At 37.6% G+C, this 16,508-nt stretch overlaps 1 protein-coding gene across 1 annotated transcript in view; it reads right to left on the bottom strand.

Annotated features, from left to right (window-relative positions):
- Nucleotides 1-16,508, bottom strand: part of ALDH1L2 (aldehyde dehydrogenase 1 family member L2) — a 33,665-nt gene that overhangs the window by 6,621 nt on the left and 10,536 nt on the right. The window contains exons 4-18 of the mRNA XM_075050817.1: nt 16,051-16,216; nt 15,110-15,211; nt 13,455-13,544; nt 12,317-12,451; nt 11,792-11,917; nt 10,277-10,368; nt 9,260-9,407; nt 8,392-8,511; nt 7,098-7,225; nt 3,035-3,185; nt 2,239-2,309; nt 2,028-2,133; nt 1,561-1,648; nt 707-800; nt 361-457 (exon numbers count right to left, since the gene is read on the bottom strand). Coding sequence (XP_074906918.1) covers nt 361-457; nt 707-800; nt 1,561-1,648; nt 2,028-2,133; nt 2,239-2,309; nt 3,035-3,185; nt 7,098-7,225; nt 8,392-8,511; nt 9,260-9,407; nt 10,277-10,368; nt 11,792-11,917; nt 12,317-12,451; nt 13,455-13,544; nt 15,110-15,211; nt 16,051-16,216 — 1,714 coding nt within the window. The remainder of the gene's footprint in view (nt 1-360; nt 458-706; nt 801-1,560; nt 1,649-2,027; nt 2,134-2,238; nt 2,310-3,034; nt 3,186-7,097; nt 7,226-8,391; nt 8,512-9,259; nt 9,408-10,276; nt 10,369-11,791; nt 11,918-12,316; nt 12,452-13,454; nt 13,545-15,109; nt 15,212-16,050; nt 16,217-16,508) is intronic.

The following is a 16,508-nucleotide window of genomic DNA, read 5'->3' as shown; positions in this document are numbered from 1 at the left end:
TTTAACTCACTTTCAGGCTTTAATTTTTTAAGCGCTTTTCTTTTGAGTATCGGATTTTGACAAATCAAGTTTAATGTGTTAACTTGGGTAGTGAAAATACTTTCCAGGTATATTTCTTTGTTTTGTTGTATTTCCTAATGTATATTTCTTGTAGTACTGATCTCTGCCTTTCTGGTGCAGCATGAACAGTTTAATTGTGCTGGCATAAAGAAACATCCTGTAGAAAAAGAGTCTGTTTTCTAACAGACTGCATGATTTTTCATGCAAGGGCTCCCTACTGCAGTTTTTGGCAGTATATTGCAGTACTGTGAGGATGTATTACAAAGGCTTTGAATATATTGTACTTGGAAGTAAACTTACCATTTTTACAGCTCTGTCAAGTTCACAGTCACTGAATATGATCAATGGTGATTTACCACCAAGTTCAAGAGAAACTTTCTTCAGATTAGTGGCTGCACTGTAAAAAATATAAATAATCATATAAAAATAACTTTTAAATAGCTTATTTCACTATTTCCTTTCAATCATATCTAGGGAAATTGTATAAACCTTTATTTTCCAATAGTGACTTAGTAAATTCTACATAAATGTAAACAACCATATGTAGTTATGCTTTTCTGTTACTGCTACCTACACAATATAGCTAATAAGATACTTCAGAACTAGATTAAGCAGTCTTTGTTTACAAATCTTTTGCTGAGAGTACCTCTTCATGATCTGTTTACCAGTTGGTGTTGAACCAGTGAATCCAACTTTGCGAACATCTGGATGTTCAGACAGGTGCTGTCCCACTAAGCCACCTATTGGGGTGAGGAAAACAGTTTAACTAGACAGTACATAGGCAATTTTTACTACTCCAGCAGCAGGACTGTAACACAGAAAGAGCTAACAATATGTCAATCAAGTACAATATCACATACTTATTTACATTTTCAAATTTATTCATATGACTATGAAAAATATCATATTAGTTAACTTGGATCACATTAGTGTCTCCAAATTCCCCTATCTGGACGGAAGAACTTTCTTCCTAATATTCCAGGGTAAGTATAACAACCTAATTTGTAACAGAGCCTGCCCCATACAGTTACTTTGTCACTTTTCTTCCTTAGGGGAAAGAGGAAAATGGTGACATCAGGTAACAGGGTCTGGACCATGACTTACCTATAGTGACCAATACGCATCTTATTAGCTTGCTCTAGGTCTCACAGTCACATTTAAATACATCCAAGTGATGATGAGATTAGGAGAAAAAAATGAATCAAGTGAAACATGTTTCTCTGTAATACATGCTTCTTCAGAGTGTTCATGCTATTTGTGTGAACTTGTAGAGGGTATAGGCTGACAGCTTTTACCACTAGCTAGTGACATATAGATGACATATAGATTTTACCAATTCTGTTCTGGAAACACATGAAATTGCTGTATGACATAGATGCAAGCCTACTACCTATGAAGATACATGCATTTACGTAATAGGTCTTCAAAAAGGTAAAATGATAGTTCACCAGTTTTAGCATGACCTTCTCTTCCCAGAAAAATGATTAGCTGAAGTTTTACCTGAGCCAGGCAGAATATTTATAACACCCTTAGGAAATCCAGCTTTAGCTGAGAGCTCTGCAAACTTCAAGGAAGTCAGAGGTGTGACCTAAGTAGAAACATTTAGATTAGGTGTCCTATTTTAATTAAATGCACGATGATATCTTTTACATTCAATACATCTTAATTTTGATACAATATTCATCTTCTTACAGTATTGACAAATTAAAAGGGATGGCTTCTTGTGGAAAAGAATTCTTTCTTGAAAATGAGAGTAGCATCAGAGCAGAACTGAAGACAATCAGTACTTTATATCATCATGGCAATTTGTATTACTATACATGCACTTTAAAACATATGACACGGTCAACCTATGGGTACATGTGACAGGTCAATCTATGGGTGAAATCCGCTAAATTGCCTGAATTATTTTGCCTGAACAAATAGAGGAAGACCTGAGCCATCTGTACATTCCTTTTCGTTTTTACCTGAGCTGGCTTGAGTACGAGTGTGTTGCCTGCAGCCAAGCATGCTGCACTCTTCCATGCAAGCATCATCAGTGGGTAATTCCAGGGGATAACTATTGCACAGACACTTCAGGTAGGGAAAAACAGAGAAAGATTACATTTTTGATGGCAGCATTTGAATGGCTTTTCTGTATGTCAAGGCTGTCACTAAGAAGAAAAAATTGACACTTACCCTATTGGCTCTTTCTTGGTGAATGTTAGATTATGGTTTGGCCGGGCCTGGTTAATTGGAATTGTAGCACCCTAAAAGACAGAGGAGGGACAAATCTTGGTACTGTTTAATCATTTTTATTACAAATATATTTGCCATGTAAGTGTGTTTTGGAAAGTCACAGAGTAGGCTTCAAAACCAGAAGGATTTTTGCATCAAAGAAAGGGGCAGGGATGCTTCTACTGTATGATTTCCTACTGTAGATACCGTAGTCAACTCCTGATTTTCAGCTGTATAAAATCAAAACATAGATCACAAAAGTATGAAAGAACATAAAGTGAGGGCCTATGGACGAAAAAAGCTGAATGATATTCTTGATTGTGGATCTTAAAGATACTTGAGGAAATGTTATTGAACCTATGCCACGTGCTGTGCCATCAAGCAAACTCACCAGCCTTGGTCAGAATGTAACATAGCACACAAGTATCTGCACTAACATGCATGACGACCACAACGACATTCTGCTCCATGAATAATCAAGAGCTGACTAAGTATGTATATCCACTGTGACACCTCAGCTGATTTCTTAGACATTTAGATTCACATTTTAAATCCATATTCTCCAACTGGAAGCAGACTGTCCTTCTGTATTGCCAGGGAGACCCATTTTAGGTAAACTTTGAATTTTGCTTTATTTTTTGATTCCTTGATTACTTTTGCTAACACTGCTTTTTGGGAATGTGTCAGGAAAAAAAAAAAAAGTGTAGAGAAGTAGAGAAGCACTGCCATTGATTATTCCCTTCACATATTCACTTGCCTGAATTTTGTCACACCATCCAGCGAAGTATCTGAATGTTTGCACAGACATTCCCACATGGGTCTTCAAAGCTAAAGTGTAGACAGCTCCTGAGTCAATAGACTCTATTGTTGCTAACTCTTCTTGATGTTCTTCCATCAGGTCTGCAAGTCTTTAATAAAAACATTACAAATCCACATCAAAGAGGAGTGACATCTAACCACTGACAGCCAAAATTCTATTTGGTATGGCAAAGAACCGTAATTAAAATTGCATTCCCACTGAATGTGGAGGTGGAGCACTGGAGCCACTGCTCATTAATATCAGCAAGAGCTTGAAGAATTGTCTGTTAAGGTCTGCAAATGTCTTCACATTGACTGTAGTAGACACTGGATGAAGACATGAACAGTGAAAACTTACCTGATTGTTCAATTATGGTTTTGTAACTAAAATAATAATTTGAAAATTTGTACTCTTTTTCTGTTGTATTATAAGGAGCCAATTATAGAAAATCAAGACAAGTAAGCCGAAAGCAAATACACAATAACGTAAGAAATGTCAAGTCATCAGAAGCACTGAGAAGGAGTACTCAGAGTCCTAGCTTAAGATTTAGGAAACCTAGCTTCATAATGCTGTTTTGTATTTGTTTGAACACGGACTAAAATACTTAAGTGTTAGATGCTTCAGAGGCACTCATATGTCCAAAGAGAGAGCTCCTAACCTGTAATGCAAATTGAATTTTACATGCCTTAGTACATTTGAAATCTAGCCCATGGTCTCCTTGGGCCTCAAGTTCTCCACCTGTTAGATTTATGAAGCAACACAGTGAGGTATAGTAAGACTGTGGTAAATATTATTGAGTTAATGCTAGCTATCAGAGTGTCTCAAAAATGCATCTGCACAGACAGATACCTACACTTCTGAGGAGCTCTTGTAATTTGTCGTGGTCCCCTGCTCAGGCAGAAAGGTCTGTTTTCATGAACAAATTTTTACATTCAGGTCTTTGATCTCTCACATGGCAGGGAAACAGATGAAACAATGTTTTTCTTAAGCTTCTCTCAGTGTTTTGGTACTCAGATGTATAATCAATGCGCCCATGTGATTTTAAGAGCTTAACCAAGTGCATTTTAGACCCTGTAAAGAGTATGCAAAACTGGGTGTGAAACCTATTTTTCCATTATGTAAATTCTGCCCATTTAAAGCTTTTGCAGAGATGTGGAAAAATACTCTTTAATACTTAACTGTATCTTGAAGACCCAGCCACAGGTCACGGCTTCAGCAGTAGTGTGTAAAAGAATGGATATGGCATGTCAGGGATAAAGGAGAAAGTTCCATTTAATGCTCGCCTAATGTCTTCTATTAACAATTCCTCTTAAGACAAAGTAGCAGAGCTAGGGGCTTTAATGGTACAAACCTTCCCTCTGGTTCAGCACGAAAAAACTCTAGTTTGACCAGAGACTAGAGAAAAGGGGGCCATGTTTGAATTAAAGTGGACCAGTGAGGTATTTCATTCACACTGGGGATGGTTTGCAACATGAACACTCTGGTACAGCTCTCCTAGAGAGCCAGTAGCCTAAGCAGAGAAGAGTTTAATCCAGGAATAATCTATGCAGTGTAGGGGAGTTATATTTTCCATATGCTTGCAAATCTTTCAAGTGTAAAACAAAGAGCAGTAGTTCTAAGACCTTAAAAGTTTCTCTTTAAGGCAGAGTTAACTTGGGCTCTCAAGTGCTCTACATTCCTAAAGCGCCCTATGTTCCTAATACAAATTAAACTCAAGTTTGTACATGCTTTGAATCTGTGCACACTTGTGAAAAATTTAAGTGATCGACCGTATTTAATTTTAATATGAGTTCTGCCTCACCCATTTTCTGTTGTGATGATCACTCAAGTTTTTTACAGTCCTGCAGGCCTTTTTCAAAGGCCTGGTCACATACTTTATAAGACAAGCAGAATTTTCAGGTTTGCTTTCATTGTCTTTTGCTAAGATGCCTGCAATGTCTTAAAAAATGCCACACATTTTACAATACTTTTTTATTTCTAATTACATCTACTTGGTCCATATGGATATGGTAAAAGAGAGGAGGGGAATTTACATTCAAGGCATTCAACAAAGTAAAAATTACAGCTCTATTAATGTGGTAACAAATGATCTGCTGCATACACTACCAGCGGACACAGACCCATGTTTCCCAAGTGCAGCCTTACATTTCCCCGTGCTGCTCCTCCTTAGCTGCCAGAGCACAGACATGCAATGGATTCCCTACTCCCTACAGTCTTGCTAGGCTAAGCCCAGCCTTATGAGGACAGTATCATCTTCTAGTTGCATATTCCAAACCTCTAAATCAGCTGGATCTTCAGTTTCCAAATCCTCACAGAAGTTATGCAAAGAGCAGTGTGCAACAATAAAAGGAAGGGCAGTGACCCACCCCTGCACCCATCCAAACTGCCAGACTGTCTTGCCATGCAAATACATAGTCTGCTACCATCCTGCAGCTGCTTACCATGTCACTGATCCTTCTTCTGCTGCCTGTTCTGGTGTCCAGGGCTAGCCTCCTGGCACAGTACAATAAAGGCTTAATATAGCAGCAGTTATGGGCATACTATTGAAGATTTTTTTTTTTTGAAGGTGAAAAAAATTCCTTCTCTTCCCTATAGATATATATGCAGTCTCCTCGGCACAATTGACTTGCCCAGGACATCCAATAGTAATGTTGATGAGCCTGCAGACTACAGCCTGCAGAAAAAAGGTGTTTGATACACAGGACCTACTACTTCATGAGCTCCTTGGGGCAGGAAGTTTCAGCTCTGTTCAAGATCCTAACATCTTCAAAGCCAGCTGCTATGTCAAGCACAGTAACTAAGCCCTCCACCCACTGAATAGGAACCAAATTTGCCTAGTACACCTCCTCCTCTGTGCTGACGATTGATTTTCCATCATCCCACTAGCTAAATGTGGACCTGTGGCAATCAGGAGTAGTGATCTTCTTCTTTACTCATCTCTACTCACTCTTTTTTATGTCCTGGAAAAGAAAAAGCAGTGAAAACGCTTCATGTACCTCCACAAAAGAGGCTTACTTTATAAGGAAGCTATGGAGCTTCTAGTCATCTCAAGTCTGCAAGACAGTGTTCTCCCTGCACTTGCTGTAAGGCACCAGAAGTATCACACTGTGTATGGAGAGTCCATAGTAATTCAGCTTTTATTAGCTGCCTCCAGTATCGCCCTCACAATAGGTAGCTAGCATCATCATCCTTCCAAGACCACCTCTTGTCCTTCAAGGTTCAGAAACCACCACTAAAATGATTCACTCAGCATAACCTCTGTTTATCTTCTGAAATAATAACAACAGAGCCAAAAAAAGAACCAGGCATTATCTAGGGTTGACACAGTAAAACAAATACAAATAAGAAATACTGAGCTGGAAGTGTCTCAGATACATGTGGGATTCAGCTTAGAGTGTTTCTACGCAGGACAATTCTTCCACAACAGACCATATCACATCTCCTAGAATGGGTCTTTAGCCAGGTGAGAAGTATGCTGGGGTATGAGCCTGGAAAATCTAGCATCAGTTACAGTGTGTTTCAAAATTAGCGGCAATGTGGCTGTATGTTTACTCTATGGAGCACAGACTCAGGCAGACTTCGCAAGGTCAAAAGTCTCTGTCTACCTAACCTAGGTAGACTCTGTCTGTAAAACTTAGCCTCATTTATACAGAAGGATTTGGACTTTACAATGGAGTTTTCAATCCTTGCAACAAAACCCATATAGATTAAATGAAGCCATCAAGTATTTAAAAGACATTTTCCTCAAATTCTTTGTTTCCGCTCATAAATAATTAAAAAAAAAAATGGTAGCAGTGAGAGATCACAAGATTTTTCTCTGCCACAAGAAAGGTTAGCCAGCTAAGACTGGGGGCCAGTAAACTGAGGTAAATTAGGGGATGAAAAGATGACTAGTCTGGTTCCTCTGACAGTGGGATTATGAATATCCATTATATTTGGAAAATGTATGCAACAATTCTTCAAAGGAACAAAACAATAAGATTTAAGAAAACAAAACAAACACAAACTGCCTTTGACATACCTGTACATGAGTCGCCCTCTTTCCCTTGCATTCATTCTTCCCCATTCACCATTCTCAAATGCCTCCTTTGCTGCTGCTACTGCCTTGTCAACGTCAGCCAATGAAGCAGAAGATACACTGGCTATTATCTGTCAAAGGTAGCATTGTGTTAGCTCAGACTGAAAGGCTGGGATGCAGAGTGTTACTACTGCCTCCCAAACTTCTTGACTGGGTGGTAGCAAATACTTAATATCCTCAAGCTCAGCAGTTGGCATGGGTGAGTCAGGCTGCAAAAAGTTCAGAAACAAGTGAGGTGGCAGAATTTGGAGGACACTACATGGACTCTGATTCCTAGATCTATCTCCCTCTTCACATCAAGGTCCATCATCCTACTTGATTTCACTCCCTCTTTCGAGATGTAAAATCCATGTGGTATTACAAAAATTGGAAGTCTTTATAGGTGGTATTACGATCTAATACCCAAACAAGCTAAAATGACTCCTGCATGTTCCATTTCTTAGGAATGGAGCTTCTGTTACCATAAGGCACCATATACACATAGTATTTTATGATGATTGTGTTCTATAAATACACACATTGTAAATTCTAACACAGAATTGTTATGACTTTTATTCAATTCCATAATGAGTTTCAGGAAAAGTACCAGAGTCTGACTTCTAATGACAATTAAATTTGTGGTATTGATTTCAGCAGAATTTATTTGCTCCAGAATTAAATGGCAATTACATAGACACCAGAATCACTACTCCTATTTATAATACATAATTATGAGTTGCTCAACCAAGATTCAGTAGTTCAGGGCCGAAGTGCAACTGCATATATTTTCCTGCTGAAGAGACATTTTTCTTAGTGGGAATTTAAAGGGATATTTTAAAGTTACACTTGCCCTAAGACATCAGACTTGCAAAAAAAAAAAGTGGAGTAAAAACTGAAGTTGATGACTGACAGGAAATTTATACAGTATCCTATCCTTCTTTAGCAACTAAACTACAGCAATTTTTGTTTGCAAAGCTAAACAAGAATGAAACCAAGGTAAAACATATGGCTGGGTATGGAAATTGACATAATAATTGAAGTCGAAGTAGGTTATTTTTACTGTGCAACTTGACTGAAATGCAAAAACCGTAAAATATATAGACTGAGAAGTAAATGGAAATGTCAGATTATTTCTAGGGGTTGTTTAATGTGTACTGTATGATTTTGAAATTAGCAATATTCAATTAGTGGTTTAGATTTTTTAATAGGCAAAGAAATTGAAATAAACTGGTATTGATCATATTTAGAAATTACTCACTGATCCATCTGCTGGATTTATAGTGTCATATGTTTTTCCATCATCAGCATTTATGAATTGCCCATTTATGAAACACTGGTATGGCATATTCACAGTCATGTTGTTCACATTTTTTGAAACCTAGGAGTGAAATAAGCAACAAATTAATTTAAACTTTTAATAACTAAGATTTTAATGTAGCTTAACAAACTTTTGATATCTTCAGACAACATCCAGCCACATTTTACAATGTACTGTTAGAAGTGGACAAAAGACTAAAATGAAATGGAAATCATATTCTCCGTGAACACCAGTGACCATATTCTGAGATAGTTAAGCAGATTTCTGGTTTTTTTTATCGTTGGATCTCTCTGTTCAAACCAATACTAAGCCCTGGTTAAGGCTGGTCCTAGTGGACTTCAATCAAATGCATAATTCCCAAATTCAAGAAATCCTGACTTACTTAATGACTTAAAAAACATACAATCCTCCTTTCACACAAAGTTTTCAAACAGACTATTAGGAGAAAAATCTAGCATTGTTTGCCTCAGGAAAGCAGAAGCTCCAAAACTGTTCTGACTGAAGCATACTGGCAGGAGGATGCAAGGGAAGTAGGAATATCTGCCCATGTGTGATCTACTCTACTGCATGTTCTTGATGAAACCTCTGGTTTCTGGTCCACTGTAAGTGACATTACATATATACTTCCATTCCAAAATGCACATATATAAAAGCTGAAAAAAAAAGTCACAAAGAAGAGTTTGTATGACCAAATATTTGTTTGCTTTTCCTACTGCATCAAGCAGTCTAATAGAATGCATTATTTACTCTCCCCCCCAAAAAACAAGAAAGAAAGAATAAGCAATAAAAGCAAAATAAAAGGTCTTACATAATCAATTACTAACTCTTCTTCTTTGTCTTCTCCTCTGAATTTTCTGACAGCCATTTGAATAAAGTCTGCAAACTTAGTGGCCATATACACATCTTCATTCTGTAGCTGCAGTCCACTATATTTCTGTTTGATCTCTTCTAGCATTCTAAAGATTTTGAAGAAAGAATAAGTTTAATTACAAATGAAAGAACTATTCAGATAACTGAATCATTAGAAGGTCGAAAGGGGTCAAAACTGGGCACCAGTTTGTATGCGTGTGAATATGTGTATATGTTTCTCTGACAATAGTGGCACAGAAGTTGTGAATTTTACTGAAATCTGTTGGTTTAATTGGGGGTGTTACGGAAAAGAAAATGTCAGTTCTGGAATACTTTTAGGTAAACTTTTGGAAATAAATGACAAATAGCATGTATTGATTGATAAAACAGTATATGGGACTACTCTAACCAACACATGGAGGACATTCAGAGCTCTATGAGACTGGTAAGTAACGGGGACAATAATCAGTTTGTTAAAAAAACCACCTGAAATGATGAACTTATATTATAACCTGGGCTATTTGAGTCGCAAAAAGAAGGTAAATAAGGTGACCCAACACAGCATGAACTCAGTGCACTTGTAAGCATAGGCTCAATTCTTTCTATGAAAGGCTCCTCTTTCCCTCTGGGGAGTTCTTTGCTCAGCTTCCCAGTCAGCCCCCTGGTCTTGAGATACCTGTCACTGCATGCAGACAAGTCTGAGCATCACCATGCTCCCCCATGTGGCTGATGTTCCTGAAGTTAAGGGGAATTTTCCTTCAATAGAATGAGCAGGATTACATCAATATCTCCTAATTTTGGGAGCAGAACCATATCACATTTTCAAAGGTAGGAAAGGGAATAGTTAGAGTATTGGAAAACATAGGGGGATTTTTTTTTTTAACACTACTTGATCAACCCTGATTTAAAAGCACCATGACAACTTTGTTTCCATTAACTTTGGCTTCAAAATTTTGTTATTTTGAATATTTCTTACCTGACAACATGCATAGAGGATGCTCCAGATTTGAAGAAGTCTGTGGAATCCTCAATTACAGCAACATTGCTCAAAATTCCCTTCCAAATAGCCTAATAATACATAAAAATAACAGAGGCAATAATGAATAATCCTTTAATCGTAAGAAGTATTTAACAAACCATATTTTCTATGGTTTCTGTGCCTACAATATGTATTATTTCAAAGGATTCTAAAACAGAAAATTATTTTAAGGGGTCTTGAGCCGTCTGGAGACCTGATATTAGCCAATAAATTCTTCAGTATAATTAGCTTATCAAAAAGTATTATTTTGTCCATGATAATTTCACTTAATCAGGCATGAAACCTGAATGCTATAATGCTAATAATTTTCAGGCCCGTTTTTTAAAGATCTTTAGCCTCCAAATAATAACTTCCCATTGCATTATGGAATATGTTGTCAGCAGAGACAAGGACAGCCCGGAGCACTTTGCAACTGGATTGATGGCATTTCTGGCACCTAGGCAGAGCTGAGAAGTAGTTTAAGCTGCATGCATGAGGTGGAGATTTCTGCTAACATGAATAGTGAAATAACTGGTAACATAATATTTCAATTAATTATTAGGTTTCAGAGTAAGCAGGTAGTGTCATGAAGTAGAGTTTATATTTCTTTTTGCTATTGTCTCAGTCAATCAATAGCTCCAGGTAGGTTTTATGCTGCTGGCAAGTAGGTTCAAGGTAATCTCAAAGCAGCTGTTTAAAATACTAGTGCATCAAGCTGCCTGACCTGTGTCAGAAGTTACTGACCCTGTAGCAGAGTTAGCAGAAGGGAATACACCTGTGATTCACTTGCTCTGGCACAAAACTTTCATGACAAATGTGGCTTTCAGCTAAGCCCCTGACACTCACTACGAAAGGATGGATTACATGAGAGGCAGCAAAGTGCCTCTCTGGCTACGAGAGCTTTCTGCTCCAGCAGCCCCATTGCTGCATCCCTCTGCCAGCCAGCCCCGTGTGGGTGGCTGTGGCAGAAGAGAGACAGCACACACAGGTACAGCGAGAAAACTGCTGCTTTTCTTTTCCAGACTGCTGTTCTAAGTCTCCCTGGAGCTTGTCCAACAGGACCACTCTGAGCACATCCTAGTGAGTAACACCACAGTGAAGAAAGGATTTCAGAACTGTCCAAGTCTGTCAGTGTTGAAAACCTCACTGTTGTGAGGCAAAGGTCCATTTGTTTTTCCTCACTCCCACCTTCATCATTCATAGATATTTACCATAACTGACCCTGCAATCATTGTCTTTGTATCACTCATATCTGAAAGAAAACTTTCTAAAGTTAGGTCTAAGTGCTCTAATGAATTCCCAATTCCACCTGAATTAATGCCAATAACTAAAGATTCAACTCCATATTCTTTGAGTACATTTTATCAAAAAGCAATTTGCATGGCTAAATAAAAGATATGCCTTGCCTATAATGAGAAGTATGTAATGCTTTTGTCTGAAGTAATATCCTACTAAAGCAGTTTATTGAATTACCCTAATATCTTCTGCCATCTTTTTCTCCTCTTCTGTAAGTTCCAGGGCAGTTTTTTCATCAGCAGAGAAGTATTTAGATGCAGGGATCATTTTTCCATCCTCAAACTGCAGATTTCTCACTAGTACCTGAAAAATGAGAGGATATGATTTTAAATTATTTGGGAGGTAACACATCCTTGTGTGAAGAGTTCTTAGGCATTAATATGGTTATTGAAATAGTAAAATAAATGGCTTGCAGGAAGGCTGCTATGATTCAGGTAATTTGACACAGGCCACTCCTACCTGTCTTTCAGATTCTCTCCTAGTATTTGTACATTTTACTCCATATTAGAAATGAATATGGATTGAGTGAGAAGCAAAACATTAATGTCTTCTCTATAGGGTGGCAGAGGATTGATAAACTCCAAACAAATTAGCTGTATGTCATTAGCAGCTGGATTTGTATAGCCTGACAATTCCACACTACTTGCACTTCTTGCTAAAGTTATTTCATCCATGCTTATGTTTGCCAGGGTGAGCACTTACCATCTTGCCATCATTACCAAAAACGACTAGACCATTCTTGGTTACAAGTCCAGGTCTTGAAGCACCTTTTATTGCCAGCTCTTGTCCAGGAGGCACTGAAGCATCAAGTAATGATGACCCATAAAAAGTAACCACCTAAAAATAAATGGAATTAAAAGTGCACAGATTCCAAACATGCTCTAAAATTCTAATAATGAAATTATACTGTTTTGAAGCTTAAATATAAGTACTTACACATGGAAAACATGTTACAACATTATCTCTGTATCTTTACAACCCAGGACATGTAAAATTTTGCAAGCTGCCTAAACCTGCGGAGCTGCTTAGCTGTAACAATGTGCATGCTGGAACCAGTGCAGAAAGGGAAGCAGCTTTTTTCAGTGCATGCCCAGAGGAAGAGACTGGCAGAAGCCTGACTGACCGGTGGAGTCCGGCTCTGCTCCCAGCCTGGCAATGCTGAACACTGCCTCTCTGGGGCATTTCTGTTCTTTCTGGGCTCTCAAATCAGCAACAGTTCCTGGACATTAGGGCAGGGCTTTTGGAGCAGCTTACCAGCAGATGGCTAATAGTTAAGTAACAAAATCTGGATATCACAGGCAGGAAAGAGAATGCAATTTTTAAAATATTTTATGTAAGTACAATGTGGATCAAATGTACAGTACTTCTAATACACTGAAAAGAAGTAGTTGGTTTTGCATAAAATGAGATAGATTTATTTCTACAAATGATCTAGGCCCAAATCTCTTTAAATAAAACCTTCTTTGTTATTTCAGTAGCTCAAAGTGTTTCACTTTTCTGTTAATACTGTGATGTTGCCCACTGTACAGCATGGGTTGCATTACACTGTAATGCATGCCTACTTCACAAAATGACTGGCACAGTTTGGTTCTACCCTTCTTACTTATTGCTTTGTACCATGCTCTTTTTTTTTTTTTTAAATCTTAACTACTGTGTTCTGTACATTTGTTTAGGTGCCTGTTTGAGATATATATAAAACATACAGTCATAAAATGAGAGCTACTGCAATGTAACTCTCATTTGTATTCACCTGTGTGCAGACACCTTTAGTTTTATAATAAAAAAGGTCAAAAAGAGCTCATAGAAAAGAAGAATATTCTCCTGATTTTTCAGAGCATACCTGGCCATCTATTGTTGCCCATGCTCCAGGCACTTTGTCATGCCCTCGAATCCAATTGTGCAAAGCTGCTGCAGGTTGGTCCCAGGAGATCTAGGAAATCAAGACATGCCAGGTAATTCTTCTCTGTTTAGGCATAAATCAAGTTAGTAATGTTTTCCTATATAAGAATTACAAATTCTCCCTCCTTCTCTTTCAACTGTTCATTTATTTAAGAACACAGAAAGGGTCTGGTCTAATAAAGGAAAATCAGTGATCTCCAGATGGCTAATCATCAAAGACCTATCAAATAGGATGCTATTAGCACTCTTGTGTTCTGTGCAGTCTGTATCATAGATTCTCCTTCTCACACTAATATAATGAAAATATAACTCTTGCTACTAGGTAATCATTCATAAATAATTAATATTATGATTAATAAATTTAATAAGCATAGTATAAATGGGAATACGTGTACGTCTGGGATATCACCTTCTGCTGAAAATGATCTATTTATTGCTTGGATCTTACTTTCTTTAATAAAACCACAAACTTTTATTAAAATACTTTCTAATCATTTACTAACCCTTTATAAATTGTTTCATGAATGGAATTCCCACTACAACTTGCAATTCCTGCAAGACTTTGTGGAAAAAGGAAATAATGTTTTAAGAATGTCATGTATATTTAATGTGTAAAACCAGTGAAAATTGTATTCCTTTATCTTTGCAATATTGTGAGTATATGCACAAAATTAATTAAAGAATCAGAAAAGCTATTAAATAACAAATCTCAGGTACCCAGCATCCTTCTTAGTTTAAGCACAAGGAATATTTAGAAGCAAGTTATAAGCCAATGAGAAGTGTTTTACAGCAGGAAGATTAAGCTAGTTCACCCCAAGGAAGCTCCTTATGAATGAATAAAAATATCCTTATGCAAAGCTATTTGTTTCTAAGGTAAGGCAGGAATTGAAATATGATAAAAAGCATCACCTACAATATTTCAGGTGGAAAGGACTATATTCACCATGGACAAGAGATTGAAATTGTTGGAATAATTTTTACTTTTTATTTTTTAAAAAAACTTTTGCACTGGTCTAGAAAAGGAAAAGAAGGTATTAAAGGCAGCATTCACTATCATTTTATGGTGGCCCTCCCAACCACAAAGAAGATCCAGCTAATGCAGTGGGGGTGCTTATATAATTCTTATATGGATGCTTAAATATTTTTTTTTTCCGTTGTTTGTTTACGTGACCTATTTTTTTTTTTCCTGGTGCCAACAGGAAAGGTGCCAACACTTGCTTTTGCTAACATCAAATCTATTTCTGGTAGAGAATTTAGTACGGACTGTTGGTAAACAAAGAGAGCTATCTTCATTCAGTGCTGTATTTAAAAGTCTGGTAACATATTAAGAATCCACTGAAGGTGCAGCTGCCATCTAGCTGTGTGTAGATGATCCCAAGTAGAACACCAAGTTTCTAAATATATGTAACTGCTGAAAGGAAATAGGAACTTAACCTGGGGCTCCATTACATGCATTCTTGGACTTATCCCAGGAATAAGGGGTGGGGAAACAACTGAGTTGAAATTAATCTTAAATTCATATCACTACTACTGTGATCTGAGTTGATAACAACTTTTCTGGTGATATGCACAAAGCACAGTGCTATTTAACACTACCTCTGCATTTTCTTTTTTCTGGATCCCTTCATATGTTGCCCCTTCTTTAGGCTGAGGTATACGAGGGGCCTTACCATCAGCAATTAGATGTACAGCTTCCACCTAAGCGAAAAAGTAACAGATTTAGTGTTAGCTTGGTTTGCCTTTTTTCCTCAGTAATACTTGTGAATGACAGCAAAAGACTTTCTGCCACAAGGGGAACCGGTTTATTTTTAAAACCTAGGATTTCCAAAATCTAGGGGACCAATGATGCACTGATTAACATACGCATACACTTAAACTTCTTTGACAAAAGAAATAGCCTCAGAAATTTGATGGGAGTACCTAGTCACCAAACATATAGCAGCTGCCTAAATTCTGCAGGACTAGAATGTGGCTCTGTATGATTGCATTCAATTCTTTCCTTTTTCTTTCTGCAAAAAGTTATTTCTCTGCATTTAAATGGAGAGAGAAAAAATTTTTCTAACGATCCATGCTGAGTATTTTTTATGCATTTTCATTTCTTCATTTTAAAACAATACAAAAAAGGACAAGCATACAAAATCCAAAGCCAATCCACCAGGGCTCTGAACTTAACCCCCCCCCCCTTTTTTTTTCAACCTTACCCTAACTTTCTGTTCTCTCTGAGCCTTTAAAAAATTTCACCTTGTAAAAACATTCAAGAAATCTGTGGAAAGAGCCACACTCCAGACAAATTCGACTTCTTGCCTTCTGTGGAAACAGGATATGTTTTGCCTGCTGCCAACAACAAATATTCTGAGGCCACCTCCTCAGCTGTCGTGAAGCAGCACGGCTCCACTGAAGTCTAGGAGTCAACTGAGCACCACAACCTCTGTCTTTCTGAATGCATGCACCTTGTCTATATTTCCTTTGCTTTCAAACTCCAGCAGATGCTTTTCTTTTCCACTTAAAATGTTGATATTTAGTACAGGTAAGCATACCATAGCCTTTATTCCTTCTGGGAAGAGAAACCGGTTATACAGGTCATCCACAGTATCATTTTGGCCAACGTCACATTCTCGCTGCAGAAGGATTGGTCCAGTGTCCAAACCATCATCAGCCCAAAAAATAGTAAATCCTGCTTTCTTATCTCCTTGAATTAAAGTCCTGGACATAAAAAAAGCCTTACAGTAAATACAGACAGTATGAAAGTAGTCAGGGATATCAACCCATCTGTTACACATTCATTTACTTTAGGTAGATAGAAAAGAAAATCCTAACTGTCTTTAATTCATTGCTCATTTCATAGTCAGAAACCCACAGTTTTGACACTCTTGATGTGTGGTTTTCCACAAAGCGACATAAGAAATGCTGCAACTGAATCCAGCATTATGGTCATGGGCAAACCAGACTCGACTTGGGGAAAAAAACCAAAATCAATTTAATTTGTAACCAAGCA

This window comes from Buteo buteo, chromosome 19 (genome assembly GCF_964188355.1).
Source record: "Buteo buteo chromosome 19, bButBut1.hap1.1, whole genome shotgun sequence".
Taxonomy (NCBI): domain Eukaryota; kingdom Metazoa; phylum Chordata; class Aves; order Accipitriformes; family Accipitridae; genus Buteo; species Buteo buteo.
Note: the sequence above shows the minus strand (reverse complement) of the source record. Positions and strands in the feature narration are given on the sequence as shown.